The following is a 14802-nucleotide window of genomic DNA, read 5'->3' on the forward strand; positions in this document are numbered from 1 at the left end:
CTTATTTAGTCGTTTAAAACCTATTTCTTTCTTTCTTTTTTTTTTTTTTTTAACTTTTTAGTTCAGGGGTACAAGTGCAGGTTTGTTGCATAGGTAAACTTGTGCCATGGGGGTTTGTTGTACAGATGATTTCATCACCCAGGTATTAAGCCTAGTACCCATTAGTTGTTTTTCTTGATCTTCTCCCTCCCGCCACCCTCTTCCCTCCAAAAGGCCTCAGTGTGTGTTGTTCCCTCTATGTGTCCATGTGTTCTCATCATTTAGCTCCCGCTTAAAAATGAGAACATGCAGTATTTGCAAAACCTATTCTTTTTTATTGTCAAATCCAATTGTAAAAATTGGTCATGCCCTTTTTGCAAAATATTTTTTTTTGTTATTGCTTTTGCAAGTAAAATATCTTTCATCTAAAACCTGTAGATATAGCTTTCCTCCTATTTTTCTCTCTTAGGCAGTCTTAAGGGTCAGAATTCTGTAAGGTTAAGAACGGTAGGAGTTAAAGGATTTTCTCTTTGTCTTTGAAAATTAGTTACAATTTGAATCAGTAGGGAATTTTCATACCGTAGTTTTTGCTGGGGGTGAGTGGTGGTTCCCTGTGTTTATCAGTCTTTGTCTGCACACATTAGAAGCTCAGGGCCATCTGGAGGAGATCTTGCTACTAATCAGTTTTCTTCTTTTCCGCCCATTCTACACTATATTATTTTCTAGTGAAGGCTTTTAATGAAACAAGTTAGAAAAACTGGCTGGTCTGGGGTAGGTGGTAGTGGAGATTGGAGTTCTAGGTAAGAAAGGTAAGAGTTATAGGAGGGTGGAGCTGAGGCATCAGATTGCATGGGACCAAGCCAGGTTTAGAGTTCAGTAAAAGCACTCTCAACCAGGTATGGCAGCGTAATCAAAGTGATAAGGCGATGATCGGCGTCAGTTCAGTTAAACAAAAATTCCTGAAGTTCATCCTGAGAGCCGAGCTGTGAGCAAGGCTGTGGAGACACACAGGTAAATCAGGAACCTCTTGAGGGGTTTGCAGTCTAATGGAATTACGAACACCGACCATGAGCCTGGATATATGGAATCGAAATACAGTTGCAAGGAGATGACGCAGTAGCTAGAGTTTAGCTGCTGTAAGAGTCTTGGAAGTTGTTAGGACTTAGCTATCAAGACACAGGCGGGGGATATGGAGCATGACCGTAAACAGGCTGCGCCTCCAGACACAGGTCATTAGGGAGTGGAGGGGCAGCAGCAGGTGAGCGTGATTTATAGCAGTGACTCACTTTCTTTGTGCTTCTGTCTGTGCCAGAGTCAGTTTTGCACCCATGCCTAGGAAGATGAATCCTCAAGTAGAAAGCAAAAGTGTAGGGGCTCAGATCTACCCTATCGGAAACTCTGGGGCTGATGCTGAATGATTTTTATTTCAACCATCCCTCCCAGTGATTCTGATGTGAAAGTATGAGAACTTTTAGAATATTTTTCCCTCCAATCTATTTTTTTCCCTTAATGAGAGGAATGTGAAATTATACTCTCAGACAGGTCGTTTTCTTATCCCCTCCCTCTGTGTTCCACACTGTTGTAGTCACAGCTTTTAGGTAATAAAAACATTAATGCTGATTAATGTTATCTCTATGCTGAGATACAGGTTGAAGAAAACTTGGCTGTTAATAAAAAGTGTTTCTTCAGTATGTTTTAGATACTGCAGACTATCTTAGAATCTCCATCTAGTTATTTATCTTTCAGTAAATAATCTCTTAAGCACTGCCATCCAAAATGAGTTTTAAAAATTCTTGTTCAGGAGTATTTAATATAATTACTGATATTGTACCAGGCATTGCCTTAGTAGTCTTTCACTGTGTTACAAGTTAAGTAGTCTCTTGTGTTCTTGCTTAGGAAGGTAATTGCCATTTATAATATTCTTCCCATTAGAAGATACATTCTTAATTCCAAACAGATGACTTATAATTAACTTAGGATACACAGCTTGCAAGCTGAAGAAGTCCTGTATGTAAACTCAACGGGATATAAAGATATTTGACAGTAGTGTTTGCTAGTTGCTCATAGATACAGACCCTTTTTCTTATGGGTTCTTAAGTCATTAATTTCAATTGTGCATCTCCCTTAACAAGCATACATAAAGTATTTTTGTTATTATACCATGCCTTTGCCTTTAGTTTATAAATAATTTGAATCAGGAAGTTGAAGTGGCTTTCTGAAGAATATACTGTCAGAAGTAGGTGAACCCTAGATCCATCAGTTTCTCTTGTGTTTCATCAGCGAATTTAAGTTGATTCTCAATCCAAATAAAAACCCATTATCAATATCTAAATACCATTTTAAGTAGGTATAGTTGTAATGAAATTGTTTCCCAGAGAATCAATGGTAATTGCTCCATTTAAAGCTCAGAATTGAGACAAGATTATAAATACAGCCCAGATATGCTTGTTTATGCAACAATTTACCGGAAGATGCCTAATTTTTGTTAACAGTGAAACCTAGAAATAAAAGGAAAATCAACTGGAATTTAAACAAAAAGGCCCATATGATTAAATACTTAGGAGCTACAGAACAATGAGGACAGATAAAGACTTGTATTGCTTAAGATTCTTTTATCAAAAGTTGTCATAAGAGAGGGAAGGCAGAACTATGAAAGTATTGAAGACCAGGATTACCTAAGGTGCTGTGTTAGGCCTCTCCAGAGAGAGAGGACCAGTAGGATGTATGAGAGGGGATTTATTAGGGGGAATTGGCTCACGTGATCACAGAGGGAGATAGGTCCCGCAATAGGCTTTCTGCAAGCTGAAGGGCCTATGAATCCGGTAGCATAGCTCAATCCAAGTCTGGAAGCCTCAGAACTGGAGAAGCTGACCTTGTAGTCCCCAGTCCAAGGCCGAAGTCCGGAAGCCCCAGGAAGCCCACTGATGCAAGTTCCAGAGTCCAAAAGACAACCTGCAGCCTGATGTCCAACAATAGGAGGAGAAGGCGGCCTGCTCTGGAAGGGGAGAGAGAACAGAGAGAGATAAGCCCTCTCTTTTGCCTGTTTGTCCCAGCGGAGCTCCAGCTGACTGGATGGTGCCCACCCACATTGAGGGCAGGTCATTCCTCTCTGTCCATTCACTCCTGCACCAATCTCCCCTGGAAACACCTTCACAACAGACACACCCAAACCAGTGCTTCACCAGCCAGTGAGACCTCTCAGTCCAGCCAAGTTGACACCTAAAATTAAACCATCTCATTTTAACTTTTGAAATAGTCAAGGAAAAAAGCAAATGAGTGAGGTACCTGATTCAAATGCTATGTTCTTAGAATTTCTGGTGAGACTACTACATCTTCTGCCATGATCAAGTACACAGTTTGGAATGCAATACTTTTAGTTTGAAATGAATGGTGTAGATCGCCTTGTTGAAGAGTAACTGAGTAACTCAAAGAACGTGTAACTCTCTGTGAGAGAGAATAATAGGGACTTTGGAGGCAATATGATGAAAATATTTTTGAAAGTTTGGCTTAGGGAGCTTATTCTAATTATTTTGTTAGAATTCAAAGTGTGATGAATTATTCCAAGTCTAGCAACTAATAAAACTTAAGATTCATTGCTTCAGGATTTTCTTGCATAGGACTTACTAAGTCCACTGAAAACAATGATACAAGTCATACCATCCCAGGTGAAAGTTACAGATATTGTTAGTGGTTAACTCCCAACGTAAAGTTTTTACTTTTAAACCAGTGCAGGTCTCTGATTAAATATAAAAATAAAATTGTGTTCATTGTCCTTGATGTCAAGCAAAATAAATAAAAAGGGATAGAACAAAATATTAACTAAAACTTTTACATAGGTAAAAAGAAAACAGTTTCATTGAGGAGAAGTAAAAAATATTTAGAAGGTAACATTTAATAGGAAATAGAAATGAGGAGTGATTGCAAAAATAATTGGGCTATATCATAGATATTGTTAAAGTAATTAGACTTGGAGTCCGAATGATAGATCTGTAAACTGAAAGCTAACACGGTTGTTTTTTTTTTCATTATAGTTGAAACTTCTGAGTATTTAAGGAATGAAGTCAGAAAATGGTATTTGCAGATGTTCCTCTGGAAACAAAAGTTCCATCATTGTAATAATTTGCCCTTTTATCCATTATCTGTTATTTACTGGCTGAGTTTGGGCTCAGTTCTCCAACTGCCCCAGCATAATTAACTGTGTAGGTCATCTAAGGAATTGTATTGCGGGCAGCAAGAGAGTTTGAGTCTCATTTTTACGACTCCAATTTTATCTTGAGTAATTTTGCAAGAGTAAGTACTTGAAATATAGAGGGCACCATAATTGAGCAGCATTAGTCTGTGCGTGCCAGCAGTAAGTGAAAGCAAGGATCATTTTCAGCCTCCCTGCTATCCTTATCTCACTTGAGTAGAGTAAATATCTCAAAGATGCTAGAATAAAGGTCTTGTGCGATACCTGGGTGCTGTTCTTGAATACTGAATGCATGAGACCTTCATTAACCAAGAGATCTAATTGAAGACACTTTTCCACCCTTCTCCTTAGGGATCTGACAAACAATCGAATAGGATGTCTGAATGCAGACATATTTCGAGGACTCACCAATCTAGTTCGGCTGTAAGTACATCTTTTCTTTCCCATTAAAAGATAAGAAAGCGTTTGAGCCAGTACCTAAATATGTATGAAACTTATGATATATTTAATTATAAGTAGGAACTATAGGGGTTTTAGAAGCCGTAAGGGACAGGGAGCTCACAATTTAATCATGGGGATGTAATCTGCTCAGAATATAATGGTACCTTACCACACCACACACAGACACATGTGCACACACAGACACATGTACACACACACACCACATAACACAGTGTAGTACATGCAACAGAGAGCACATTCATGCTGAGAGGTATGATCAAAAGCTTTGCTAGTCTGGGAAAATTTGAGCTGATGTGCACTGATGGCCCAGATTTACAGAGATCTGGATAGTTAGAAAGGAAAAGAAGCCAAACCAATGATACATGAAGGTAGGAATGAGAACCAAGGCCATTTGTCAAGGGGAGGGCTGGTGGACTTGCAGTAAAATAACCATTTGAATTGTGCCTCTGACCATGTGATTTGGGGTGAGTTGTTTGACTTTTCTGTTTTTCACCTACAAAGTAGGATTAATATTAGCTCAAAGTTACAATGATTATTTAAAATTTAAGTTATATATATCTATTATAATTTATATAGAATATAAATGTGGAAGAACTTTGTATAAGTCATCAAGTATGTTTATATCTTTTTTAAAAAAAGAAGTTTTAAGCCAGGCACGGTGGCTCACGCCTGTAATCCCAGCACTTTGGGAGGCCGAGGCAGACAGCTCACTGGAGGTCAGGAGTTGGAGACCAGCCTGGCCAACATGGTAAAACCCCATCTCTACTAAAAGTACAAAAATTAGCCGGGCGTGGTGGCGCATGCCTGTAGTCCCAGCTACTCGGGAGGCTGAGGCACAAGAATTGCTTGAACCCGGGAGGCAGAGGTTGTAGTGAGCCAAGAGTGCGCCACTGCACTCCAGCTCTGGGTGACAGGCCGACTCTGTCTCAAAAAAATAAAAAAAAGTAATAAAAGTTCTGTTTGGGAGTAATTATACATAAGGCTGATTATTTATAATAGAGCTTTATTTTGAAATGTATGAAAAGCAGATAGGGGCTTAGAACTGATTAAATAATAGGAAGCCACTAAAAGACATTTATGTTGGAAAATGACAGGAAATCGTGTTTTAGAGACAAGCCGGCTGGGAGTAGGGTTCCGCATGAAATGCTAGATGTGGAGTGGAGGTCAGTGTAAGGGTTGTCTCCTTGTGGTTCTTTCTCCCTGTAGCTTTTTAGAATGTTTCTTGTATTTCATGTTACCTTTGAAAAACCAATTAGGAGCTTAAATGATGAGATTCTTTCATCTATACAGTAAGGGAAGAGACTTCAGATCAGTTATTAGAGTAGAACAGAATGTTCCTGCTGCATAGGAAATTTGTAGCTGTTTTCAGTGTGTCCTTTCATTTTCAGGGAAAGGTATATGGCCTGATTTTTGTTTTTCAATAAAAGACTGCTTTGGTGTGCAGCTTTACTCATGACTTGAAGTTAGTTAAATTAATTGCTTCTTAACTCCTTTGTAACTGCCTTGCAAACATTTCTATCTCAGTGCTTTTTAAAATCTCTTCTTGAGATTTTTGTATTTTTATTTTTACTTTTTTTTTTTTTTTGAGATGGAGTCTCACTCTGTTGAGATGGAGTCTCGCTTTGTCGCCCAGGCTGAAGTGGGAGTGGCACAATCTCGGCTCACTGCAACCTCCACCTCCCGGATTCACGCCATTCTCTGCCTCTGCCTTGCAAGTAGCTGGGATTATAGGTGCCCGCCACCACGCCTGGCTAATTTTTTCGTATTTTTAGTAGAGATGGGGTTTCGTCATCTTGGCCAGGCTGGTCTTAGACTCCTGACCTCATGATCCACCCGCCCCGGCCTCCCAAAGTGCTGGGATTACAGGTGTGAGCCACCGTGCCTGGCTGTATTTTTACTTTTGAGGACTGCGTTAGAATGGACAAAATCATACATCTGTGAAGGAGACTTTTGTTATGTTTTTTGGACAGCTATGACCGAAGTAATGAAAAACAAAATAGTAAACTGGAGTTTACTATTTTGTTGATTTTAGTTTTAGATTGATTTCTAGCTCTCGCCTAGGGATTTGACACATCAGCACATGTTCTTTAGGCAAAAGAGCTGGGTGAGACAGAGCTTCTGTTAGGGCAGGTTGCTGTTTTCTTAGTATTTCCTTTGCCTCCTTCGTCAAGAACTAAAATGTTTGGTAGGTTTAGAACTTGGGGGGTGGTCTCTTACATTTTTACCAATTATACCTGTTGTGAGAATTTATACATCACGGAACACAATGAACATCATCCAAGTAAAACATTAAAACATAAAAATAACATTGCCAAGCTTCCCACTTTGAGATTTGATTGAGATAATCTTATAGTTCATGTACTAATAGATGATAGTGGCCTTTAAATTTGATTTACTTTTATTTTTATATAGATTTCTGGGGTACAGGTGCAGTTTTGTTACAGGCATAGATTCCATGGTGGTCAAGTCAGGGCTTTTAGGTATCCATCACCTGAATAATATACATTATACCCATTAAGTAATTTCTCATCATCCACCTTCCCACCCCCTCATGCGTGTGATTCTCCACTGTCTGTCATTCCTATTGTGGATCTCCTAAATGGATCAATCTGTGGCATATACAGCAATATACCTGGCCTACATCTTTTAAATACTTTGTAAAGAACAACATGGCAATTAAGGAAACTTCTTACCACTCAGCATTGTATTGCAGTGACATTGCTTATCATAATTTGGGTTGGCACAGGTCTAGAGCTGTGGATCGGGAACATTAAGTGTTTTGCATGGGCTGCTGCTGTCCCCAGATTTTTGAGCTCTTGAGCCAGGCCATATGCGGGTTGTGAAGGCTAATAACAGCTCATATTTCAGATGTAGAGAATGGCATTTTCTCAGTCCAGTGAGTGGAAAAGAGAATATGATTAGGAATGGAGCATGCAGTGCATTTCTTAGATTAGGAATCAGAGATCTTCCTCTTACTGTTTCCCACCTGAAAGAGAAGGTATACAAAAAGAAGGAATTTTAGAGTGGATCACTGTTCTAACTGTTTCCTCTGGTAACTCTTGAACTGGGGACCTCAAACTGAGTGGGTCCCTTAGCCAACTTCCTTGGCTAAAGGTTGATGAGACCTTGGCGGACAGCCTAGGCATTCTCAGCCAGATTTCTTATCATTTTTGATCGAGTCTTGGCTTTGGAAATTTATGAATTCATTTTTTTGAAAAAACTACCCTTTCTTTAAGTGTGTCAGAGACCTTAGTAGACATGGGTGGAGTGGGGGTGTAAAATTGATTAATTCTATATATTGATCTCTGCCTTTGCTGATGGAGAAGTTCTCTTGAACTAAGAGCAGTGTAGTCCTACTTGCAAAGGTTCTCACTCTGTCCCACTGTAACAGTGGACGTAACTGGCAGACCAAACGGGGAGCCAATAATGGACTTCTGTGAAGCCTGTGTCCTTCACTTAGGAAGTTAATTTGCAGAGAAATGTCAGGAGATCTACAGACCAAAATCTCTGTCAGGAGATCTACAGACCAAAATTTTTTCAAGTTGTTCTTTATGGGCAATCTAATACCTGTATTTTTTCCTCAAGAATTATACTTTTAATATTTCCCTATCAGAAATACATGTATTTATAAGAACTACCCTTTACAATTTCCTTTATATGCAAACATGTGTGTGTATGTATGTGTATATAAATACATATATACAACTAATATGTTTGTATAAAGAACTTCCTTTATACAAAAAAGTGGTTGTTATTGAGTAATAAAATCATATGAAGGAAAAATTAGATCTCTTTTCATCATTTCAGTTGCATCATCCTGAGATAACTGGTGTGTGTGTGTATGTGTGTGTGTGTATATATATATATATATATATTTTTTTTTTTTCTTCTGTTATACTCAGAAATGCATAGACACACATACAGGGCTTTAAAAATGCTCTGTACCTGGCAACTCAGTTTAAAAATAATTTACCAACATACTAACATCTTTTTAATAGAGCACATGTTGATTTAGTTCATGCTTGTCATTGGCTACAGAATATTCTAGGTATAGAACAGATTGTAACTTAGTCATTCCTCTGTAGATGGAGATTGCATTTAATTGCATTTTCCCCTCCTTTACCAAATCTGCCCTGATAGAGGCTTCTGTATAATAGATGATGCATCATATACACATGCAACTCTTAGGAATTCAAATGTATCTAGTTAGCAAAAAATAAGTAAATAAAGTCAAATTAAGTGAGAGTAAGAAACAACAATGGCCAGTCACAGTGGCTTATGCCTGTAATCCCAGCACTTTGGGAGGCTGAGGTGAGTGGATCACTTGAGGTCAGGAGTTCGAGACTAGCCTGGCCAACATGATGAAACCTCGTCCCTACTAAAAATAAAAAAATTAGCCAGGCCTGGTGGCATGTACCTGTAATCCCACCTACTCTGGAGGCTAAGGCATGAGAATCCACTTGAACCCGGGAGGCAGAGGTTGCAGTGAGCCACTGCACTCCATCCATTGCTCTTCATCCTGGGCAACAGAGTGAGACTTGTCTCAAAAAAATAAAAAATAAAAGAACAGCATAAAGGGTGGAGTGGGTGGGTAACTCACCTGCTGCTCCTTTCTACGAGCTTATTATGATAGGGGAGCAGTGGCTTTGCTCTTGTCATTCTCAACTCCCTTTTAGTTTTATTTATTTACGTATGTATTTGGTGAGCATCTCAGAGCTAGACTGTGATTGTAATGTTTTAAAATATGTGTCATTGTTTATGGCCCCCAGATCCAAGCTACTTACTTCACTTGTGTTCAAGCTGTACAAATAGCAGTCTGTTCCAACGCTCAAGGAAAAATTGGTTTGCGTTGGCATTTCCTGAGAAAATGCCATGTCCTTCTCTAATGTGATTCTTTCCTTTGTGATTTCCAAGGGAAATATCTAATAATATGCATATTAGAACCTAGTGATTGCTGTAAGATGCAATTCTTTTTTTTTTTTTTTTTTGAGACAAAGTTTCACTCTGTTACCCAGGCTGGAGGGCAGTGGTACCATCTTGGTTCACTGTCACCTCCGCTTCCCAGGTTCTAAGCGATTCTCCCACCTTAGCCTCCCAAGTAGCAGGGACTATAGGCACACACCATCAACCTGTCTAATTTTTCTATTTTTAGTAGAGATGGGATTTCACCATATTGGCCAGGCTGGTCTCAAACTCCTGACCTCAGACAATCTGCCTTGGCCTCCCAAAGCGCTGGATTACAGGTGTGGGCCACTGCACCTGGCCCAATTCTTTTCTTTATACGTAAGTCCTACATTTGTAGGATAGATATTTATTTCTAACTTATTGTTACGGAATCTTGCAAACATTTAAAGAAAATTGGAGACAATTGTACATATAAGGAATGTGTGTGTACCCATTGCCCTGTCTCAGCACTTCAGTTTTACCTACCATGTCTTGTCTTCTAGCTTTCATTATTTTAAACATATTCCAGTAATCATATAATTAAAATGGGATACTTTCATAACATACACAGTTATTGATTGTAATTCCATCTAAGTTACTTTCTTAAAAAATTATTTTTTTGAGATGGAGTCTCACTCTTGCTCAGGTTGGAGTGCAGTGGTGCAGTCCCGGCTCACTGCAACCTCTCTCTCCTGGGTTCAAGTCATTCTGGTGTCTCAGCCACCTGAGTAGCTGGGATTACAAGCACACGCCACCACACCCAGCTAATTTTGTAGTTTTAATAGAGATGGGGTTTCACCATTTTGGCCAGGCTGGTCTCAAACTCCTGACCTCAGGTGATCCACCTGCCTCGGCCCTCCCAAAGTGCTGGGATTATCGATGTGAGCCACTGCGCCCAGCCAAAATGATTTTTATTTTTTATTTTCTTAAAATGTTATTATGATTTATACTGCCATGGGCATACCTTTCTCACAATTCACATTTGGTATCTGTTCTGATAGGCCAAAAAAAAAAAGACATCCCTTTCCTCCTTTCATTTGAAAATACTCTTTTCTGTTTAAGTTCCTAGGTAATTCTTCTATGAGAATCATTGATTCCAGCCTTTTTCTTACAAAAAAAATTATAAAATATGAAAACCAATCCAGTGTTGTTCTTGCTGAAGGTCATTGTAGGTTAATTTGTAAAGTGTTGGCCCTTGTGTGATATCAGGTCTTCCCATCCAGGAATATGTTGCTACTGGTGTCCCAGGAACAGCTGACCCCTCCCTGATCAGTTCTCTTCTCCAACTCCACTTGGAAATCCATCTACCCGATGGTCGCTCTCTCCCACATATGAAGGATTCAGCCCAGCTTCCAGAGAAGTTGCAGGACTCCAGATTTCTATCCCATCCTCTGCTGTGTTCCACCCCCCACCTCACTTCTAGAACTCTACGTCTCAATTCTGCCTGTTCTTGATACCACAGCAGGCATAGAACAGATCTGGTGGTGATTGGCCATATGCGATTTTCCCAGAGCACTCAGTCTCATTTTAACATTAGAAGTGCCCTGAAGGTGAGGTGTACATCCTGAGCAATGAGCAGTTATTGAGCACCATTTATACTCCAGCATGTTACTGGTGTACACGGAAGTGCACACAGACACAGGCCCTCCTCCACCCAGCTCCAGAGCTCATAGTCCAGTATGGAAGAAATACTTTGGTCAAATTGTTTTGGGTGTAACAAACTACTCACATTGTAGAATAAGGGTTTCTGAGTTCCATTCATTCAGAACGCTGCAAGACTCAGGTTATGTATTGAAGCCTACTGACACAGGATAGACTAGAGAAGTGATTTGCCCAAGAGCAACATGGAGTTCTATCCCCAGTCTCTCATATTAAGCCCTGAACTCATCCCGCTCTCCTCATGATTTTCGGTCATGTTTAGTACGCTACTGCTGCTGGTCATTGAGGCCATCCTTTTCCTTTTGTTACTTTTAAAGTTTTAATTACTTATTTTCTATTTGTTTTTACATTTTTATTTGCTGCTTTCTTACATTAGATGCGAGTGAACACTTAGAGTAATTCTAGTGGGAATTCAGTAGGGTACCTTTTAGGTTCACCTGATATTTGACAGAAAAATTCTTACCTAGCATTAATGTGTTTTTAATAATTGTATTTACTACTTTGTATAAGGTGAAGAATAATTTTCTTCTTCAACCTTGGAGGAAGTATTTGCTAATCACTCCCTCTTTGTAAGCATTGATACTTTCATGACTTCTTTGTAACATTATTTAATGACTGTAGGATGCTTTAGAAAATACAGAATAGGATAAAATGATAGATAGTTGTATTTTTAAAAGTGGAATTGTTTTCTGTCTTTCAGAAACCTTTCGGGGAATTTGTTTTCTTCATTATCTCAAGGAACTTTTGATTATCTTGCCTCATTACGGTCTTTGTAAGTAAAAAAATTTTTTCTCTGTTTTTTGATTTTCATGTCTTTGAAAATTAAAAACATTTATTATATGGTTTCAGAGACTTTATAAGGACAATCTTGTCAAGTTAGAATCTCATTTGAGAGCTTGCATTCACGTTAGAAAACATACAGTAAGCCTGAATACTGTGATTTAGACTAGGACAACTGTTTTCTCCTTAGGATACCATATTACTCTAATCTATATTCAGAGTAAGTAAACTGGTAATTTTTTCTTTTTGACTTTTTTTTCAAATCATAAAATGTTGCATTGTTTGACTAATTAAATTTCCAAAGTATAAAATATCCCTTCCTATGAAGAATTTGTAAGATTATTTTATACTTTCGGAATTTAATTTTATCCTGTAAACCCACCCCCATCCCCCACTTAAAATCAAATTTACAGCTTATTACTGATGTTTCTAGGGATGTTTATTTAGAATGCCTGCTTTATGAAATCAGTTTAAGTTCTGATTTACACAGTTTCTTGTAGCTTTAGAATTGGTTGATTTTTTTTTTGCAGATGGTTTTGTTAACTGAGAGATTGCATAGAAGTTATTTTGAAAGTAACTATTTTCAGATAAACCTTAACATATCTCAGACTATAAATTATCCTAATTTTATTGGAATTACAGTTAAATGTAATGTTTTTCAGGTTTTCATTGAGTAATTTATGGGATCGAGTGTTTTTCTTCCAGGGAAAGAGTTTTTCTCTCCTGATTCCTGTCTTCCATGTACTCTGACTTCTCCTCTCATCTCTCTTCCTACACCTGTCATTTAAATCTCATTTAGGAGTCTTCCTTGGGATGTAGCTAATAGCTATTAGGAGCCCCAACCAGCTTCTCACCATCATAGCAGGCATGTGTATGTACTTCTGAAGTCACTTTGGCTCATACTCCATCTTCTTTCTCTTTTTGGCACCCTTACCATTCTTATCCAGAAGACTACCTTTGAGCAGAAACATCTACTTTTGGCATATTTAGTGGGCTCAGGTCAGCCATTTCTGCAAAGATTAGGAAATAAAAAAGACAAAAGCTAGTCTGGGTTTTGAGCCCCTCGGTAGCAGGAGCATGGGAAGTATTTTCATCCCCAAAATGGGAGAAATTGCCAGTGTTTTTACCTGGTAGTGTTAGGAACTGACCAGAAGGTGGTGCTTAGAAATTAGGAGTCTGTCACATCCTCCTTTGGTGTTGTTTAAATTTATTTTCTGTGCTGTATTCCATCAGATCCCTTTTCTTTTTTCCTTACTCTTTTTTGCCAAAACTAACGAGGTGAACCCTGAGCCAACACTCTAGCTGTGTTAGAAGCACACACACTTAAACATTATTGCACTTTGTTGATTTATTTTCATAGAACATATTGCATTCTATTTTAGCTATGTTTACATTTTGATTCTTCTATTATATGTTGCCCCCCATATTGGCAGGAACAGGGTCCTGCATTTATTGTTATTAGCTGGACTTAGCAAATGTGTGGCACATGAATAGTCAGCACTTAGTAATTATAGTATTTAAGAGATTTGTGCTTATATCTCAGCTCTGTTTATCCTTTCTTCTTCTCATGCCCAAGTGCCAAATTATAAAGGTTTTTGCCTCAAATGAAGACATTTCATTACTATCTTTTGTATCAAAGCTGAGACATTCTTATTTGTATGCTTTTGATTTGTTGGGTCTTTATCTCTTACATTTGTAAATATCTATGGTGTCACTTGGTGCATAGCAGAAAGGGGTCAGAAACAGTTCCTACCCTAGGGGAGCTCACAGTCTGGTTAGAAATACAGAATATAGTCACAGAAAACAATCCATATTGCTTTAGGTTGCTGTTTCATTGTCAAAATCAACAGAGTTGGTAGGCATTTAGGACAAGAATGTGATAATGATGCTGGAAAATTGGGGATGGCTTCAAGATCTAATATTAATGCCACACACTTCATGATAAATGGGTAGAAGCTTGTTAGACAAAAAGGAATGGGATTTGGTATTCTAGAGAACCCTGGTGTTCAGTAGCTTGTTGCCTAGAAGAGGGATATCTGCCAAAGAGTCTTTATTTGCCTACCAGATTTCATCCAAAGCAGAAACTAGGGACCAGCAAGAACAGTGTTGGGGTCCAAAACTCTGCAGTTCAGCTCCTTGGAGAGAAACTGTAGCTAGCCAACGAAATGTGCTTTAGGCGTGGTATGGGTGAACAGTATTGTGCTTACCACCAGAAACGTAACCTAATATAAAACAAAAGTGCTATTTAATTTTATTCACTATAATCTCTTAAGTTGTATTTACATGTTACAGGGAATTCCAGACTGAGTATCTTTTGTGTGACTGTAACATACTGTGGATGCATCGCTGGGTAAAGGAGAGGAACATCACAGTACGGGATACCAGGTGTGTTTATCCTAAGTCACTGCAGGCCCAACCAGTCACAGGCGTGAAGCAGGAGCTGTTGACATGCGGTAAGGGAGAAATCCAAACTGAGAAAGCATTTACCATATTTTGACTTTCTACCATGTTTTTCTTGACAAATTGTAAGATTCTCTTTATACTTGGACAGAACTAGTATGCAGCCATTAATCATTATGAATTTGATAATATTTACTTTATGCCAACAATTAAGCCAGCTAGATTAAACGACCTTTTTTTTTTTCAACTGGTCTTTAAGGTAGTAGCTGTTTTTAGGTTCACATCAACTTTCTTTATGCAAACCAATTTCAAAGAATAGATTTTCAGATTTTCCATCAGTTGGCAACTCATGAATTTGTCTGTAGTAACACAATCTCAGGATGCACACA

The 14802-nt window shown here is 38.6% G+C and overlaps 1 protein-coding gene across 1 annotated transcript in view; it reads left to right on the top strand.

The window, feature by feature from the left end:
• Nucleotides 1-14802, top strand: part of ADGRA3 (adhesion G protein-coupled receptor A3) — a 130282-nt gene that overhangs the window by 56405 nt on the left and 59075 nt on the right. Inside the window, exons 4-6 of the mRNA XM_003898540.3 lie at nucleotides 4520-4591; nucleotides 11934-12005; nucleotides 14306-14466. Of these exons, the coding sequence (XP_003898589.1) occupies nucleotides 4520-4591; nucleotides 11934-12005; nucleotides 14306-14466 (305 nt within the window). The remainder of the gene's footprint in view (nucleotides 1-4519; nucleotides 4592-11933; nucleotides 12006-14305; nucleotides 14467-14802) is intronic.

This window comes from Papio anubis, chromosome 3, assembly GCF_008728515.1.
Source record: "Papio anubis isolate 15944 chromosome 3, Panubis1.0, whole genome shotgun sequence".
NCBI classification, from domain to species: domain Eukaryota; kingdom Metazoa; phylum Chordata; class Mammalia; order Primates; family Cercopithecidae; genus Papio; species Papio anubis.